Source organism: Sceloporus occidentalis, unplaced genomic scaffold (genome assembly GCF_023333645.1).
Source record: "Sceloporus occidentalis isolate IW3139 unplaced genomic scaffold, rSceOcc1.0.p SCAF_122, whole genome shotgun sequence".
In the NCBI taxonomy this organism is placed as follows: Eukaryota; Metazoa; Chordata; class Lepidosauria; order Squamata; family Phrynosomatidae; genus Sceloporus; species Sceloporus occidentalis.
In genome coordinates, this window is record NW_028317102.1 from 2,948,080 (window position 1) to 2,961,392 (window position 13,313).

The 13,313-nt window shown below is 40.6% G+C and overlaps 1 protein-coding gene across 1 annotated transcript; it reads left to right on the plus strand.

The window, feature by feature from the left end:
- Positions 1-3,035: 3,035 nt before the first annotated feature.
- Positions 3,036-13,016, plus strand: LOC149282165 (cysteine protease ATG4C-like). Its single transcript, XM_089498597.1, has 10 exons — positions 3,036-3,111; positions 4,011-4,094; positions 4,406-4,642; positions 5,212-5,530; positions 5,874-5,944; positions 6,612-6,733; positions 7,707-7,785; positions 8,470-8,546; positions 10,836-10,955; positions 12,846-13,016. The coding sequence occupies exons 1-10, from the start codon at positions 3,036-3,038 to the stop codon at positions 13,014-13,016; spliced, it is 1,356 nt and encodes a 451-aa protein (XP_089354723.1).
- Positions 13,017-13,313: the final 297 nt, after the last annotated feature.

The window sequence follows — 13,313 nt, forward strand, 5'->3', positions numbered from 1 at the left end:
GGCCGCCGGTCTGAGGGGGTCTCCCGGCGGGGCTGGGGGGGAGAACGGGAGCGCTGGGAAGCAGTAGTGCGCTCAGTTTCAGGAGAATAGGGTAAGGCAGGGACTACCGTAATGATAGGAAAAGCCGCCCCCCCCAAGCCAGGGCTCTGCAGTCACAGGAGGGGAGTCCTGCAGGCTTCACTCATCTCTTAACTTCAGCGGGGGGGGGGGATCTAGAAATAAAATGAAATTAAAATACCCCATTTACAAAAAATATCGCTGCTGCACCTGCTAACACGCTGCATTGCATGATGTGTGCTGTGATTACATTAGTTGAACATTTCTTGGACGTCTAAATTTGTTAAAATTTTGTAAAAATTATTTTGAGCATAAAATGTTTGAATGGACATTTACCGAGAGGGTGGTAGATGCGTGGCACAGCTTCTGGAGAAAGTGGTAGACGTTAATACAGTGAAGGGATTTAAACAGGGCTAATCCTAAATCTAAGGCAAAACCGCAGACTAAAAAGACGTTTATATAAACCCCTCGCACAGCGCTGCGGAATATGATGGTGCTATATAAAACAATAAATAATAATAACTATTGATAATAAGTGTCTCGCTACCAGACCCCGGAACTTTCTTACTGAGATGCCCCTGACTCCTGAAATATTAACCCTTTGATAGCCCATCAGGAAGAGTCTACGTACTGGCTCGCCAAATGTGTTACCCAAATGGCTCCAGTAACGGTCGTCATGGAAACCTTGACTTGTCATTATTTAATTGAGTCAACCATAGCATACTGGGAGTCATATATATATATATATATATATATAATTGATCTCTGCGGGGGGAGGAGGGGATAGGAAGGAGTCAGATCCAGACTCGGTGACCCTGAGAATCTGCCCATTCACCCTAAAATCCTTGGATTGGGGCAAAAACCCTGAGATTCAGGTTCGAATCCAAGGTATGATCTTAGGGTAAAGGGGCAGATTTTCCAGGGTCACACAGTCCGGAGCTGACTCCTTCCTATCCACCCCCCTGCTGTGGTCATATATAAGACTCCCAGTTGGTACTTTTGCTCCCAGTAACTATGTTATGGTTGATATCCCTGCTTCCATATAAGAAAGGTTTACTTCACTGAGACGGTGGTAGATAAGTGGAGCAGTCTCCCAGCAGAAGTGGTAGAGGGTAATACAGTGAGGGTATTAAACATGCATGGGATAGACATACAGCTCCTGAATCTAAGACGAGACCAACGACTGATTAAGGTTTGAGTCTTTACAGCGGGAGAAACGGGCGACTCTGTTTCTATTAGAGACTCGCATTGCATTTAATCTCCGCATTTTAATAGATCCCAGTGGAATAGTTTAATTACCAGTTCAGCGCTGAATAACACCAGTTATGTTATTAATTGTGCATGCAGTCCCTTTTGGTTTTCAAAATGCTCAAAACCCAGTTATAATAATAATAATTATTATTTGTATTATTATTAATCCAACGAAAGGTGTGTATTTAATCACATTATAACATCTCTGTAGGCCCCGTGACGTCATTCAGTGGTTTATTACACACAGTGACCCTTTTCCCGGGGTTAAATACCATAATTCAATTCTCGAAATAATTCAATATATATGCATTTAATTTGCTGCCAGGTTACCATGGCAACGCACCGCCCTCTAGTGGCCGCGCTGTTGTATATAGCGAGCGGGCCTAGCTAGCCGCGCCCCTTCCGGGAGTGCCGCCATTGCTGTTGTGGTTATACAGTGAAAACATCCGGCGGCTTCTGTGCACCCTTGGGAACCAAGGCTGGGGGTCTCCGGGCCGCCGTACACCGGGGGAGTCCACGGTAAAACGGTCTGTACTTGTAGTAATAGACGTGGCGGCCATGAGTAAACGCGTGACACTACGTTATATACATGCAGCCATCACTGTTACACTCCTGTGTGTTATATACACTACTTATATGGTGTGTTAAATAGAACTCTTGCTTGAAGGCCCATGTCTGTCCCCCATCTCTATGCACTGCGTAATAATAATATAATATTATAATAATCCTCTGGTTAATAACACACTATATATGTGTATTGCATATGTTTCCTGTATCTTAGATGAAACCGCTGCATGGCAGTTACTGCTGTCGGGTCCCGCGATTTAAATGCCCTCTGCTGTAATCGAGTGTAGGAATTGAATTTGTTATACGATTATAGCATGTTACGTTTATTTTGCACACATGTAGTGCTAACCAGTTCTATGCTCAGGCATTTGTGCACGTTCAATCGTTCTGCTTGCTTAGACAGTGGTAGATAAGAGGAACAGCCTTCCAATGCAGGTGGTAGAGGTTAATAATTTTACCCTCCCCTTATTAAAGAGCATACAGTGACTGTTGTGACCTTTTAATAGGAGACCAAACTGTTCAATATGTTGATCAGGGGACTCACGTGACCGTAGACATGCATATAACGGACATGTGAGCCCTCCTAAAAATCAAACCTTTTCCCATAACTTGTATGTTCCAGGCTTTCTTCCAAACTAGAGACCACATAATTAACACCCCAGTGGGGTAGAAACTTCCGACTGACCGAACTGTACCTTTTTATATGAATCTGTAACTGCTGCCTATCCTGCCTTATGCTTTTTTTGTTGATACTTTATTATATATTTTTAACATCACATTTTTTTTCTTTCTAGAATCGTAATAGATATTTGTAGTGTCTGCGTATGAGATGCTTTGTGAACTCAACTAATAACAGTTTTAAACTATATATATATATATATATATATATATATATATATATATATTACATATAACAGAGCATGGCAGAGGGGTGATGGCAATGACAGGTTAATATATATATATATATATATATATATTATACACACCGTAAATATCCCTCTGCCATCCTCTGTTTACCTTAAATTCCATGAAGATCTAATATAGGATAGTTGGGGTTTTTTTTGTTGAACTAACAAGATGTCTAAATTTTTTTTTCCAGGAATCTGTCTTTAAAAACCAAAAACAAACAGGCACGGTATGGGTTTGTTCAAGTGGCAAACATGGAAGCCAGTGGCACAGATGATGTGGACAAACTAAAATCTAGATTCTTATCTGCTTGGCGTAATATGAAATATAGTAAGTAGATTGTCTTTTTATTTATAACGCCGGCAATTGCAATTAGTTATGAAGTGGTAGTCTGAAAAAAGAACAAACACCTCAACTTCAGCCTCTCCCAGTTCATTCACACCAAGAAGAAGGAAGTAAAATGTAGCCAAACCAGCTCCTATATGCCGATGGCTCTAGGGAAAGGCCAGATCCTTTCACTATATACCGTATTTGCTCAATTGTAAGACTAGGTTTTTTTTCAGAGAAAAAATACCCCTTGTCTTATATTCAAGGTTGTCTTAAAATCAGACCTGAAATAGGTCTGACTACAAGACTAAGAACCAGATCCCCTGCAGCACTGCAGAGGACCCAGATCCTCCTGTCTGACAGCCGGTGGACGACTGTGTGATGCGTGCAGACAACCTCTGCTGCTTCCCCACACTTCCGCCGGGGCTTCTATGATGGAGGTTGTCTGCACGGATCACGCAGACATCCGCCGGCTGCTCCCACTTGACACCAGGGAGTCTGGAGCACGGGGGACAAGTCTAGGGATGCATTGGTAAGTGGCATATAGGGGTATAAGGCATATCTCGGGGGCAGAGTGGCATATAGGGGGCTTTAAGGCCTATCTGGGGAGGCAGAGTGGCAAGCTGTGGGGCAGATGTGCATAACTCGGTGGGCAGGTTGGCAAATAAAAGGAAATTAAAACAAAAAATACATTTTTCTTAATCATAGTTTTTTTATTAAGTATGAATAATAGTTTCATTAATATTGACTAATAAAACTGTTCTTATAGGGTAGTCTTATATTCAGACTTGCCTGGCTTTAATGAATACCTAGTTTGTGTAAAAAAAAAAAAAAGGCATGCCACAATCAAATTGTTTTGCTCTAAAGTATTTAAAATATATATTTTTTTCTTTCTTTTAAAGGTTGGGTTCTTAAAACAAAAACTTACTTCAGGAGGAACTCGCCTGTTTTGCTGCTTGGCAAATGCTATCACTTCAAATATGACGGTAAATTATATTTCAATTATTCTACTTAAATGATGAACTGAGGTTTTTGGGGTTTTTTTGTTCTTGAGGTTTTGCCCATCAGTGGCTGATTGGGCTTAAGCCATTAAAGAGCCCTTTGCAGTCCTGTTCGAAATTTTTAGGCGCCCTGCTGAAGCAGCGTAACCCTCTACAAAAAGTCTTCGTGAGAATTGTAATTTCCTTGGTATCTGTGTTTATTGATTGTGTAAATGAAAAGTCCTTTTAGTACATATTGTATTCTAAATGCGCAATATCAGCTTTTTTGTACTTGAGTCCTGTGCCGTGTTTTCCAGAATCCAACGAATCGTCTCCCGGTAGCTCGGACTCCGGCTCGGTAATAAACGAAGAGGATTTTGGGAATGTCGAAGATTTCCGTAAAGACTTCATTTCCAGGATATGGCTGACATACCGCGAGGACTTTCCACCATTGGAAGGATCCGTGTGGACTACGGATTGTGGATGGGGGTGCACTTTGAGGACTGGTCAGATGCTGCTGGCTCAAGGACTACTTCTTCATTTCCTAGGAAGAGGTTGGCCTGGGTTATTAGGGGTTAATATACCCCCTACACACACACACACACACACACACACACACACACACACACACACACACACTTTTGAGTAGTTACTTGGAACAGTTTTCACATTTTGCTGTTTAGTGTACTAGAACCTATGTAATGGTGACTGTTTAAAATTGATTTAAGAACCCACTTCCCGGTCCTCGAGATCTGCGTTGTTATCCCTCCCCTGTTAGGTTGCTGATTGTTTCAGGAAGCCACTTGAAGAGACAGAAGGCTAAAAATTGAGCTTATGGTATATATGCCTTATTTCCAAAACAATTACACCGATTTGACAAATTTGGGGATTCCTGTTTTAATTTAACCGAAATGAGAATGGAACTGGAGTACGTTAATGTGATCTCCTGAGGGGCTATATCTGTTTTCACTGGATACAGTCATTAGTATCCCTCTAGACGGAATTTGATGGCGCCATATAAAACAATAAATAGTACATACCCTGTAGCACAGCGGATTAAGTGTTTGAACTACTCCTCTGCATCAAAAGTATTCAAATCATTTTCTTTTCTTTGTCTTTGTAGACTGGGTCTGGCCAAACGCTCTAGACTTCTGTGACTCCGAATCTCCTTTGTGGCCGATCAACAGCTCTCGTAGAGTTGGAGCTGCTTTGGAGAACCAGTGGACTGGAAACCAAACCAATACTACTTCCCATTGCAAGACACTAACTAAAAACGATAAGGGGAAAAGTCAGGCCGAGATCTACCACCAGAAAATAGTTTCTTGGTTTGCCGATTACCCGCTGGCATATTTTGGACTCCATAAACTGGTCAAACTTGGGAACGGTTCTGGAAAAACAGCTGGAGACTGGTATGGGCCGGCTGTGGTCTCGCATCTCTTGAGGCAAGTTTACTGCTTAAGAGTTCAATGAAAAACCAGTATGTTGTCTCAATTTCGGTCATACATCTGGTTCTAATGCTGGGGGGGAAAAAATGTTTCAATTGACGTCAAGGCTTTTTTGGTCTCCTTCTGTCGTAGCAACGTTAATAAAGGAGGCATGTTGTGGGGGGGGTCAATTTACACCTTTCATTTTAGTTTAGTTTCACTGTATATTTTAGGAATGAGTATTTAAGGGGCTCCAGTGCATATTAAAAACAAAAAGCACCGGCTGTAGATAATACGAGTTTTTTTTTTACTTGTGGATGCTGATTATTGCCTAGTAAGCGATCCCAAACGTTGTGTTTAGGAAAGCCATTGAAGACTCTCCCGATCCAGAGCTCCAAGGTCTGTCTATATACGTCGCTCAGGACTGCACAAGTAAGTGACCGCATGGACTGCGAGCCATCTTGCGGCGTGAGAGTGTGGCTGGTGTGGAGGCTCTTTTTCCGGTGGATTATCTTGGAAGTCGCATGATAGCTACTTAGGGGCCACCAGAAGTCTCAAGGTAGACGGTCCCGCGGAAGTGTGTCACAATGGCACTCACAGGACCCAGAATTTCTACGTGGTGAAGCGAAACCTGGAGAGTTCCCAGATATGGCTATAGAGCTATGCAGAAGGGCCATTAGTTCTCCCCTTAGAATCTTTTTGTTGGAGACAGACTCCATATACTGTAAGCTCCTCTGTTGGAACCCGATCATAATATCTGTAGACTACTGTGCTTATAACATTTCACTTAATGTTCCTCCCCTGTTATACTGTAAAGTTCCAAGTACACCTGTAAGCATGAAATAAGTGGCCATGAATTCAAACATATTTTCTTTGCAGTCACATTGTGTGATATTTGTAGTTTGACAAAACTATGCTATTGGTGTGGAGAGTATATATATATGTGTGTATGTATATATATGTATGTGTATATATATATATATATATATATATATATATATATATATTATATATATATTCTGCACAGTCTGCCTCATTATAAGCCTTTCATGTTTAGCTTTCTAAGACATGCCGACAATATACACTTTTTTGTGTTTAGTCTATAGTGGTGACGTGTACGACCAGCAGTGTTGCTCGGGCAGTGAAAAGGCTGTGCTAATTCTCGTTCCCGTAAGACTTGGCGGTGAAAGAACCAATGTGGACTACTTTGAATTTGTGAAGGTACGAAGCAGCTTGGATACATTGCTTTATAAATTGCCCCTTTTCTTGTGTGCTGGCTTCCAGTTACCCCAGCTTCATATACTGTTGTAATGGCGCATGTTCTGTACTGGTGTAAAAGGACAGGGCTCGACAGATCCCAAAAGCCAGGTTGCCATGACTTTTTGTGCAGTTTTATATTGATCTCTTGTAGCTCTCCGGCACGCTCCCAGTGTTTTCTGTACAGGTCCTAACTTCTATGCGTGTTTGGACTGCTGCATCATTACTTAGGTTAGGACTAAAATAATTAAAAGGGACACTCCTGTGTCAGAAGGCCCTGTAAACAATCAATTCAACAAGTGCTTTTATATGCATCGCCCAAAGTCTAAAAACAAAAAGGTACTTAATATATGGGGAAGCTGCGGGCTTGGATCTTTCCGGTCCCACAGCCGCTCAATGTTCTGCACAATGATTGGCTGCTTGAAGCAATGGTCGTGGATCCCGATCGTGCCGGTCTCGTCAGACCCCAGCCCGGAGTGTTTGGCAATTTATTGGAGCTCACTAGCAGTAAGACTTCACATACAATTGGTGGCAGGAAAAGGGGCAAATGCATATGCAATGGGGGGCAACATACCTTCAGAGGCTTCTTAGCTATCATACGATGACTGTAGTGTCCCTTTAAACACTGACCTACAGCAGAAACTGTACAAGGGCTACAATTAACCTCTGCCGGTCCTTTGCATTGGCTGCAAATGGTTTTGGAGTCCACTTATCACTAAAGCGTTAGGGCTATAACAGAGGAAAGCATGCTAAATGTTTCTTTTCTGCCTTAAGAAGGAAAAAATAAATGTATCCAGTTTTAAAATCTCAGATCCATTTTTAAATACCACAATGAATCATTAACTTTGAACTATCCTGGGCAAAAATTATCCGTTTTCATTATCACTTCTGATAATTGGATTACTTGGTTTCTGGAGCGAATTGTCTTTTATTGCAGGGAATTCTGAGCCTTGAATATTGCGTTGGAATTATTGGTGGCAAACCGAAGCAGTCCTATTACTTTGTGGGCTTTCAAGGTGGGTAGTTTAATAAGATACAGCTTTTTAACGTACTTTTTTTTCCCCCGGCTCATTTGTAAATGACCATTCACGGGCTGAATAATTACCGTAGCAAAAGGAGTCCTCTGTTAATTCATCAAGCCCACCAAAAAACCGGCCATTTGTCATTTAGGGCACACAGTAATTGGTTTCTGTTTAATTTCCCGAACTGCGCAAACAAGGCATCTTTTACATACCTACTAATGAAAACCTAAGAGCTTCTTTCTGCCATCGCTTGGCATATTTTAAGTCCATATTTACATTTGCGCCGTCTTAAGTGGGCTAAGTTGACGTTAAGATGACAAGTAATCTTTCCTGCTTGTCGGCGCAAAGTAACTCGACGCATCTGTCATCTGCCGACGCTAGAATATAATTGTGTGTTTGTATGAGTAATTTTATCGACCCCAAATTAAATGACAGTCTCATCGCTTTACAACAAAAATCTGCTTATCCAAGCACATTTGATTATGCAAAAGTTAATCTGTCCGGTAAATTCTCTCTATCACTCACGGAGTCTCGGGCTGCCAGCGCCATAGTCTTAATTTTTTATTTCCCCCCCCCCCCCCCTTCGTTCTCGCTGTTCTGCATAGAAATTGGATTGTAAGCGGTGTGATAATTTGGTTTTTTTTTTTGAATTACTTGTCTTTTGTTTTGCCCTTGCAGACGACAGTTTGATTTACATGGATCCTCATTACTGCCAGTCTTTTGTGGACGTCAGCATAACGGATTTTCCTCTCGAGGTAAAGTAATTGCAGACGGAGCGCGGCTTCCTCGTCTGATTTACACACCAATTATAATTTAAATTGTACAAAGATCTCCACCTTTAGTGGACGTACCTGCTGCAGCGTTTTAACAACCGTTATTTCTTCTCTAAAAAGGTTTGAACAAACAATGCGTTTTGACACTGGTTTTATTTGGTTGTTCGGAGTTGTCTTGGCTGAGTCTTAAACCAAAGAGTTAGTGGATGCATTCCCAGGCACCAAGGGACTGTTGGATATAAAGCCCCATCACTGCCCAAAATGTTTTTAAACATCTTCGTTATTTTAATGGTAGGCTCTCCATGATAGTTACAGAAACAGAAGTTGCCCGCAGATCAGACCCATACAGCCCACCTAGTCGCCCGTTTCTCCTGCTGTGGTTGGTCTCGTCTTAAATTCAGGAGCCGTATGTCCATCCCATGCATGTTTAATATCCTCTCTGTATTACGCTCTACCGCTTCTGCTGGGAGACTATTCCACTTATCCACCACCCTCTTGGTAAAGTAAAACTTCCTTCTATTCCATCTATGCCTCTGAACCTCCTGTGATACATTGCCACAGGAATATTTCCCTGGAGGATCAACATACCACAGTTATCCAATCCCCCCCCCTCCCCCATACTAATGTCCATGTATCTACACGTGCTACACTACCATTTAAAAGTTTGGGGTCAATGAAAAACAAGGACATCTCTAGCTGTAACATTGCTAAAGGGTTTTCTAACCATCAGTTAGCCTTTTAAACTTAAGCTTGGATCAGCGAACACAACGTGCCATTGGAACACAGGAGTGATGGGAGTGATAAAGGGCCATTGGAACCCAGGAGTGATGGGAGTGATAAAGGGCCATTGGAACCCAGGAGTGATGGGAGTGGTAAAGGGCCATTGGGACATGGGAGTGATAAAGGGCCATTGGGACACAGGAGTGATGGGAGTGATAAAGGGCCATTGGGACACAGGAGTGATGGGAGTGATAAAGGGCCAGCAATGAAGAAATTCCTTTAAAAATCAGCAGTTTCCAGCTACAACAGTCATTTACAACATTAACCCTGTCTGCGCTGGATTTCTCATCCATTTCATGTTATCTTAAGACAGAAATTTCCTTGTTTTTGAAATAAAAGCAAATTTTAAGTGACCCCAAACTTTTGAACAGTAGTATATAGTCTATACTATATATAGTGTACAACTTGAGCCATAACACATGCGTCATGCCCCCCTACATATACACAAATACATAATTAATTTATTTGCATAAACCGCCGTTACAGATAATGCTCCATAAAACTTAAAGCTCGGTGTGTTATGTAGAAAGAGGATACAGACTGTCATTAAACTTTGAAACGCTGACGAGAACAGCCATCGAAAATTCTTTGACAAAGACAGATTGACCCCGGTGGAGCCGTGTAAATTTTACGGAGGCTCGTAGTCAATGCGGATAGATTTGCAAATGTAATTAGGTAAAATCACACACATTATCACATTTAAACATTACTTTCCAGACGGTATTGGAGAAGGCAAGGTGTCTCAATATATAGTTTTATTTAAATTATTTTTTGTTGAATGGACAATCTTTTCAAAGTAAAGCCTCCATGCGAACGCGGAAGTTTTTATATATATATATATATATATATATATATATATATATATATGTCCAAAATTAACAATTGCACTCCAAATGCCAAGTTTATGCCCGGTGCTAAATAGCTGCAGCAGTAAACAATATAAAGTCCAATATATATATATATATATATATATATATATATATATATATATATAATTTCCCATATAGCATGTTTGGGTGGTATTTTATATATGTAAATTCTATAAATCAAAGGATCAAATTTTAAAGCGTTTAAGTGGCTGTTTCCACTTCGGTGTTTGATCATTGTGAATTTAATTAGATTGTATCAGCAGCCCTCAAGGACCTGCGTTGGAGACCCTTGTATCAAAAGCGAATCAAAGATATTTCAATTAAATCTGTTGCTTTCCATAATGCAACATTTTACAGTTCTATGCGATATATATATTATACGCTCTGTATGTATACCATGGGAACAGGTGACATGTTCGGGGAGGAAAAGGAAGTGAACGCATATACTGCTGGCTTTGCCACCTTTTGTCACAGATCTCTCCTTTTCTGGTGCTCCTAGGCTGAGGGAAATTGGGTTTAATTCCTGTAGAAAGACGACGCTGCTTTACTCTGTAGGATTAAGCCTTTAGGCTTTCTGGTACCTTTTTTTTTTTTAATTGACATCCAAACTTTTTGTTTTCAGTCATTCCATTGCCCTTCCCCTAAGAAGATGTCTTTCAAGAAAATGGATCCGAGCTGCACAATCGGATTTTATTGCAGGAACCCCAAAGACTTCGAGAAAGCCACAGAAGAACTTACAAAGGTAGTCGGCAGCAATAGCTAGTTCTTGGCTAACTTATAAAACCGTAACATATTTGCCGAGATGTCTACTTGTGGCCCTTACAGCCAATTCTCGTTCAAATTTGTTCACACATAACTAGCTGTCTCAGAACCCTGTTACCTTTGAGCTTCAGTCTATATTCTGGCTGGCTGAGAGTCATGAGAGATACAATTAATTAACCAGAGGAGTGCTATGCTTTTAGTGAATAGCTATGGGGAGAAGGCATGTATACAGCTTATTATACATACATTGTATATGTGCAGCTGACGAATCAACAATATTTCTACCAGTTCCAACTTCATGCCACAAGCCTATCGGGTATCTGTACACGTTAAATACCGTAGACGGGTCCCGCGCTAGACACAGTGTTCTAATAATAAATAGTATATTCCAGTTTTATTGTTTTGAAAAGTTATATGGTGTTCTTGCTTCCTGAAGGTGGCGCTCTTGGCCTGGCACAATCCTGATAGTTGGCGGAATACAATGTAAATGTTGTAACATTTATAAATGGTGTCATCGCTGAACGTTGTAAAAGCAGTATTAGCCTGTGTGTGTGTGTGTGTGTATGTCTGTATATATGTATGTGTGTGTATAAATATATATATATATATACCATCACCTTTTACCCACCATAACTTATGTAATGATATTTCTTAGCTACCCCAAGCCTCAACTATTAAGCCAGTATCACAACCTCATGCTGATGAGTCCCATGAAGGACGAAACAGCTGGCCATGAGTGGTGATCTGGCTACTGCACCTCTTTCCGAGTTTTGTCTAAAGTCTGTCTTGTACAGCGGGCAGTTACTTTCAAGGGATCCATGTATAAAGTGGCTATAGAGGCAAAGGTGATAATTGTTGACCTTATTTGCATGCGCCTACCCAGAATCCCTTGTGGTTGTGAAAGCACCATGAGATTTCTGAGGGAAAAGCAAGCCTTCTGGCTTGTCTGGTGTCTGTAGATGAGTGTTTAATAATACTTCTACTACACCCTTAAATTTAAGTGGAAGGGTTTCCATCACCTTTTACCCACCATAACTTATGTAATGTATATATTATATATATATTCATAATTATGGCTAAACAACAAGAAAGACCAATGCCAGGTATTCAATTTAAAAATAAAACGTACTTAGTGTAAGTATTATGATCCGTGTAGATGCCTAATTGTATCTTAACAATCTATGGAGTGCATTATAAAGCAGAGCTGGCCCTGCATTATGTATAGTTAAATTAGTCTGATCTTTAAGATCTTACCTTCTTAAAAATGCATCGTGGAGGGACCTCGCAGCATGTCTTGCTGACGAAATGCAATTATCTTCCTAATACATGGAAATGTTAAACTTATAAACAGAAATTGTGAATTAATGCACCTGGCGCAAAATAACTCCAATATACTTCAAATGTAGAGTTTTGAACAGTAGTGTCTACTTGGCTGTTTTCATGGAAAACAAGGGCATTTCTTGATGTAACATAATTGCAAAACCATTAATTGCATAATCATTAATTAGCCTTTTAAACTTGGATCAGCGAACGCAACGTGCCATTGGAACCCAGGAGTGATGGGAGTGATAAAGGGCCATTGGAACACAGGAGTGATGGGAGTGATAAAGGGCATCTGTACGCCTATGAAGAGATTCCATTGAAACTCAGCCGTTTCCAGCTACAATAGTGATTTACAACATTAACCCCGTCTGCGCTGTATTTCTGATCCATGTTATTTCAATGAACAAAATTTGCTTTCCTTTAAGAACAAGCACATTTCTAAGTGACCCCAAACTTTTGAATGGTGGCATGTGTAGATTTATTTTAAAATCAGAACATACCTCATCCTGTTCAGTCTAATCTTAACTTAACTGGTGTGGTCTTGCAGGTGATGAAGTCTTCAACGAAGCCGAGTTACCCCTTATTTACGTTTGTGAACGGACATGCCCGGGACTTTGATTTCGTCAGCTCTCCAGTCTACGAACGAAGTGCTGTTTTCACACAAGACGAAAGGAAAAGTTTAAAGCGATTCAGCACGGAGGACTTTGTCTTACTGTAAGACCTTCTGGCATCAGGATGCCGGCAGCAGCCATCGGTGCTATTCCTCTGAAAACACTAGATTTTTTTTTAGTTTTTAAATTAAGATTTTAAGGTTTTTAACGCCCTGATGGAGCCTTTTTAACTGTTGCATTAATGGAAATGTAGTAATAATTCCGACAAGGTAAGTTAATTGATTTGTAGCGGTAGCCGCGTAGTTACCGTGATAGAACGGAGTCACTGTGATCTGTGCATAGCCTTGTTGTTTATATATATATATATATATATATATATATATATATATATATATATATATATA

Excerpts from the sequence above, each read along its gene's own strand:
- LOC149282165 (XM_089498597.1), top strand. The coding sequence starts at position 3,036 with ATGGAAGCCAGTGGCACAGATGATGTGGACAAACTAAAATCTAGATTC. Across the intron at positions 4,643-5,211 it reads TCTTCATTTCCTAGGAAGAG|ACTGGGTCTGGCCAAACGCT; the intron begins GTTGGCCTGGGT and ends TTGTCTTTGTAG. Across the intron at positions 5,945-6,611 it reads CGTCGCTCAGGACTGCACAA|TCTATAGTGGTGACGTGTAC; the intron begins GTAAGTGACCGC and ends TTTTGTGTTTAG.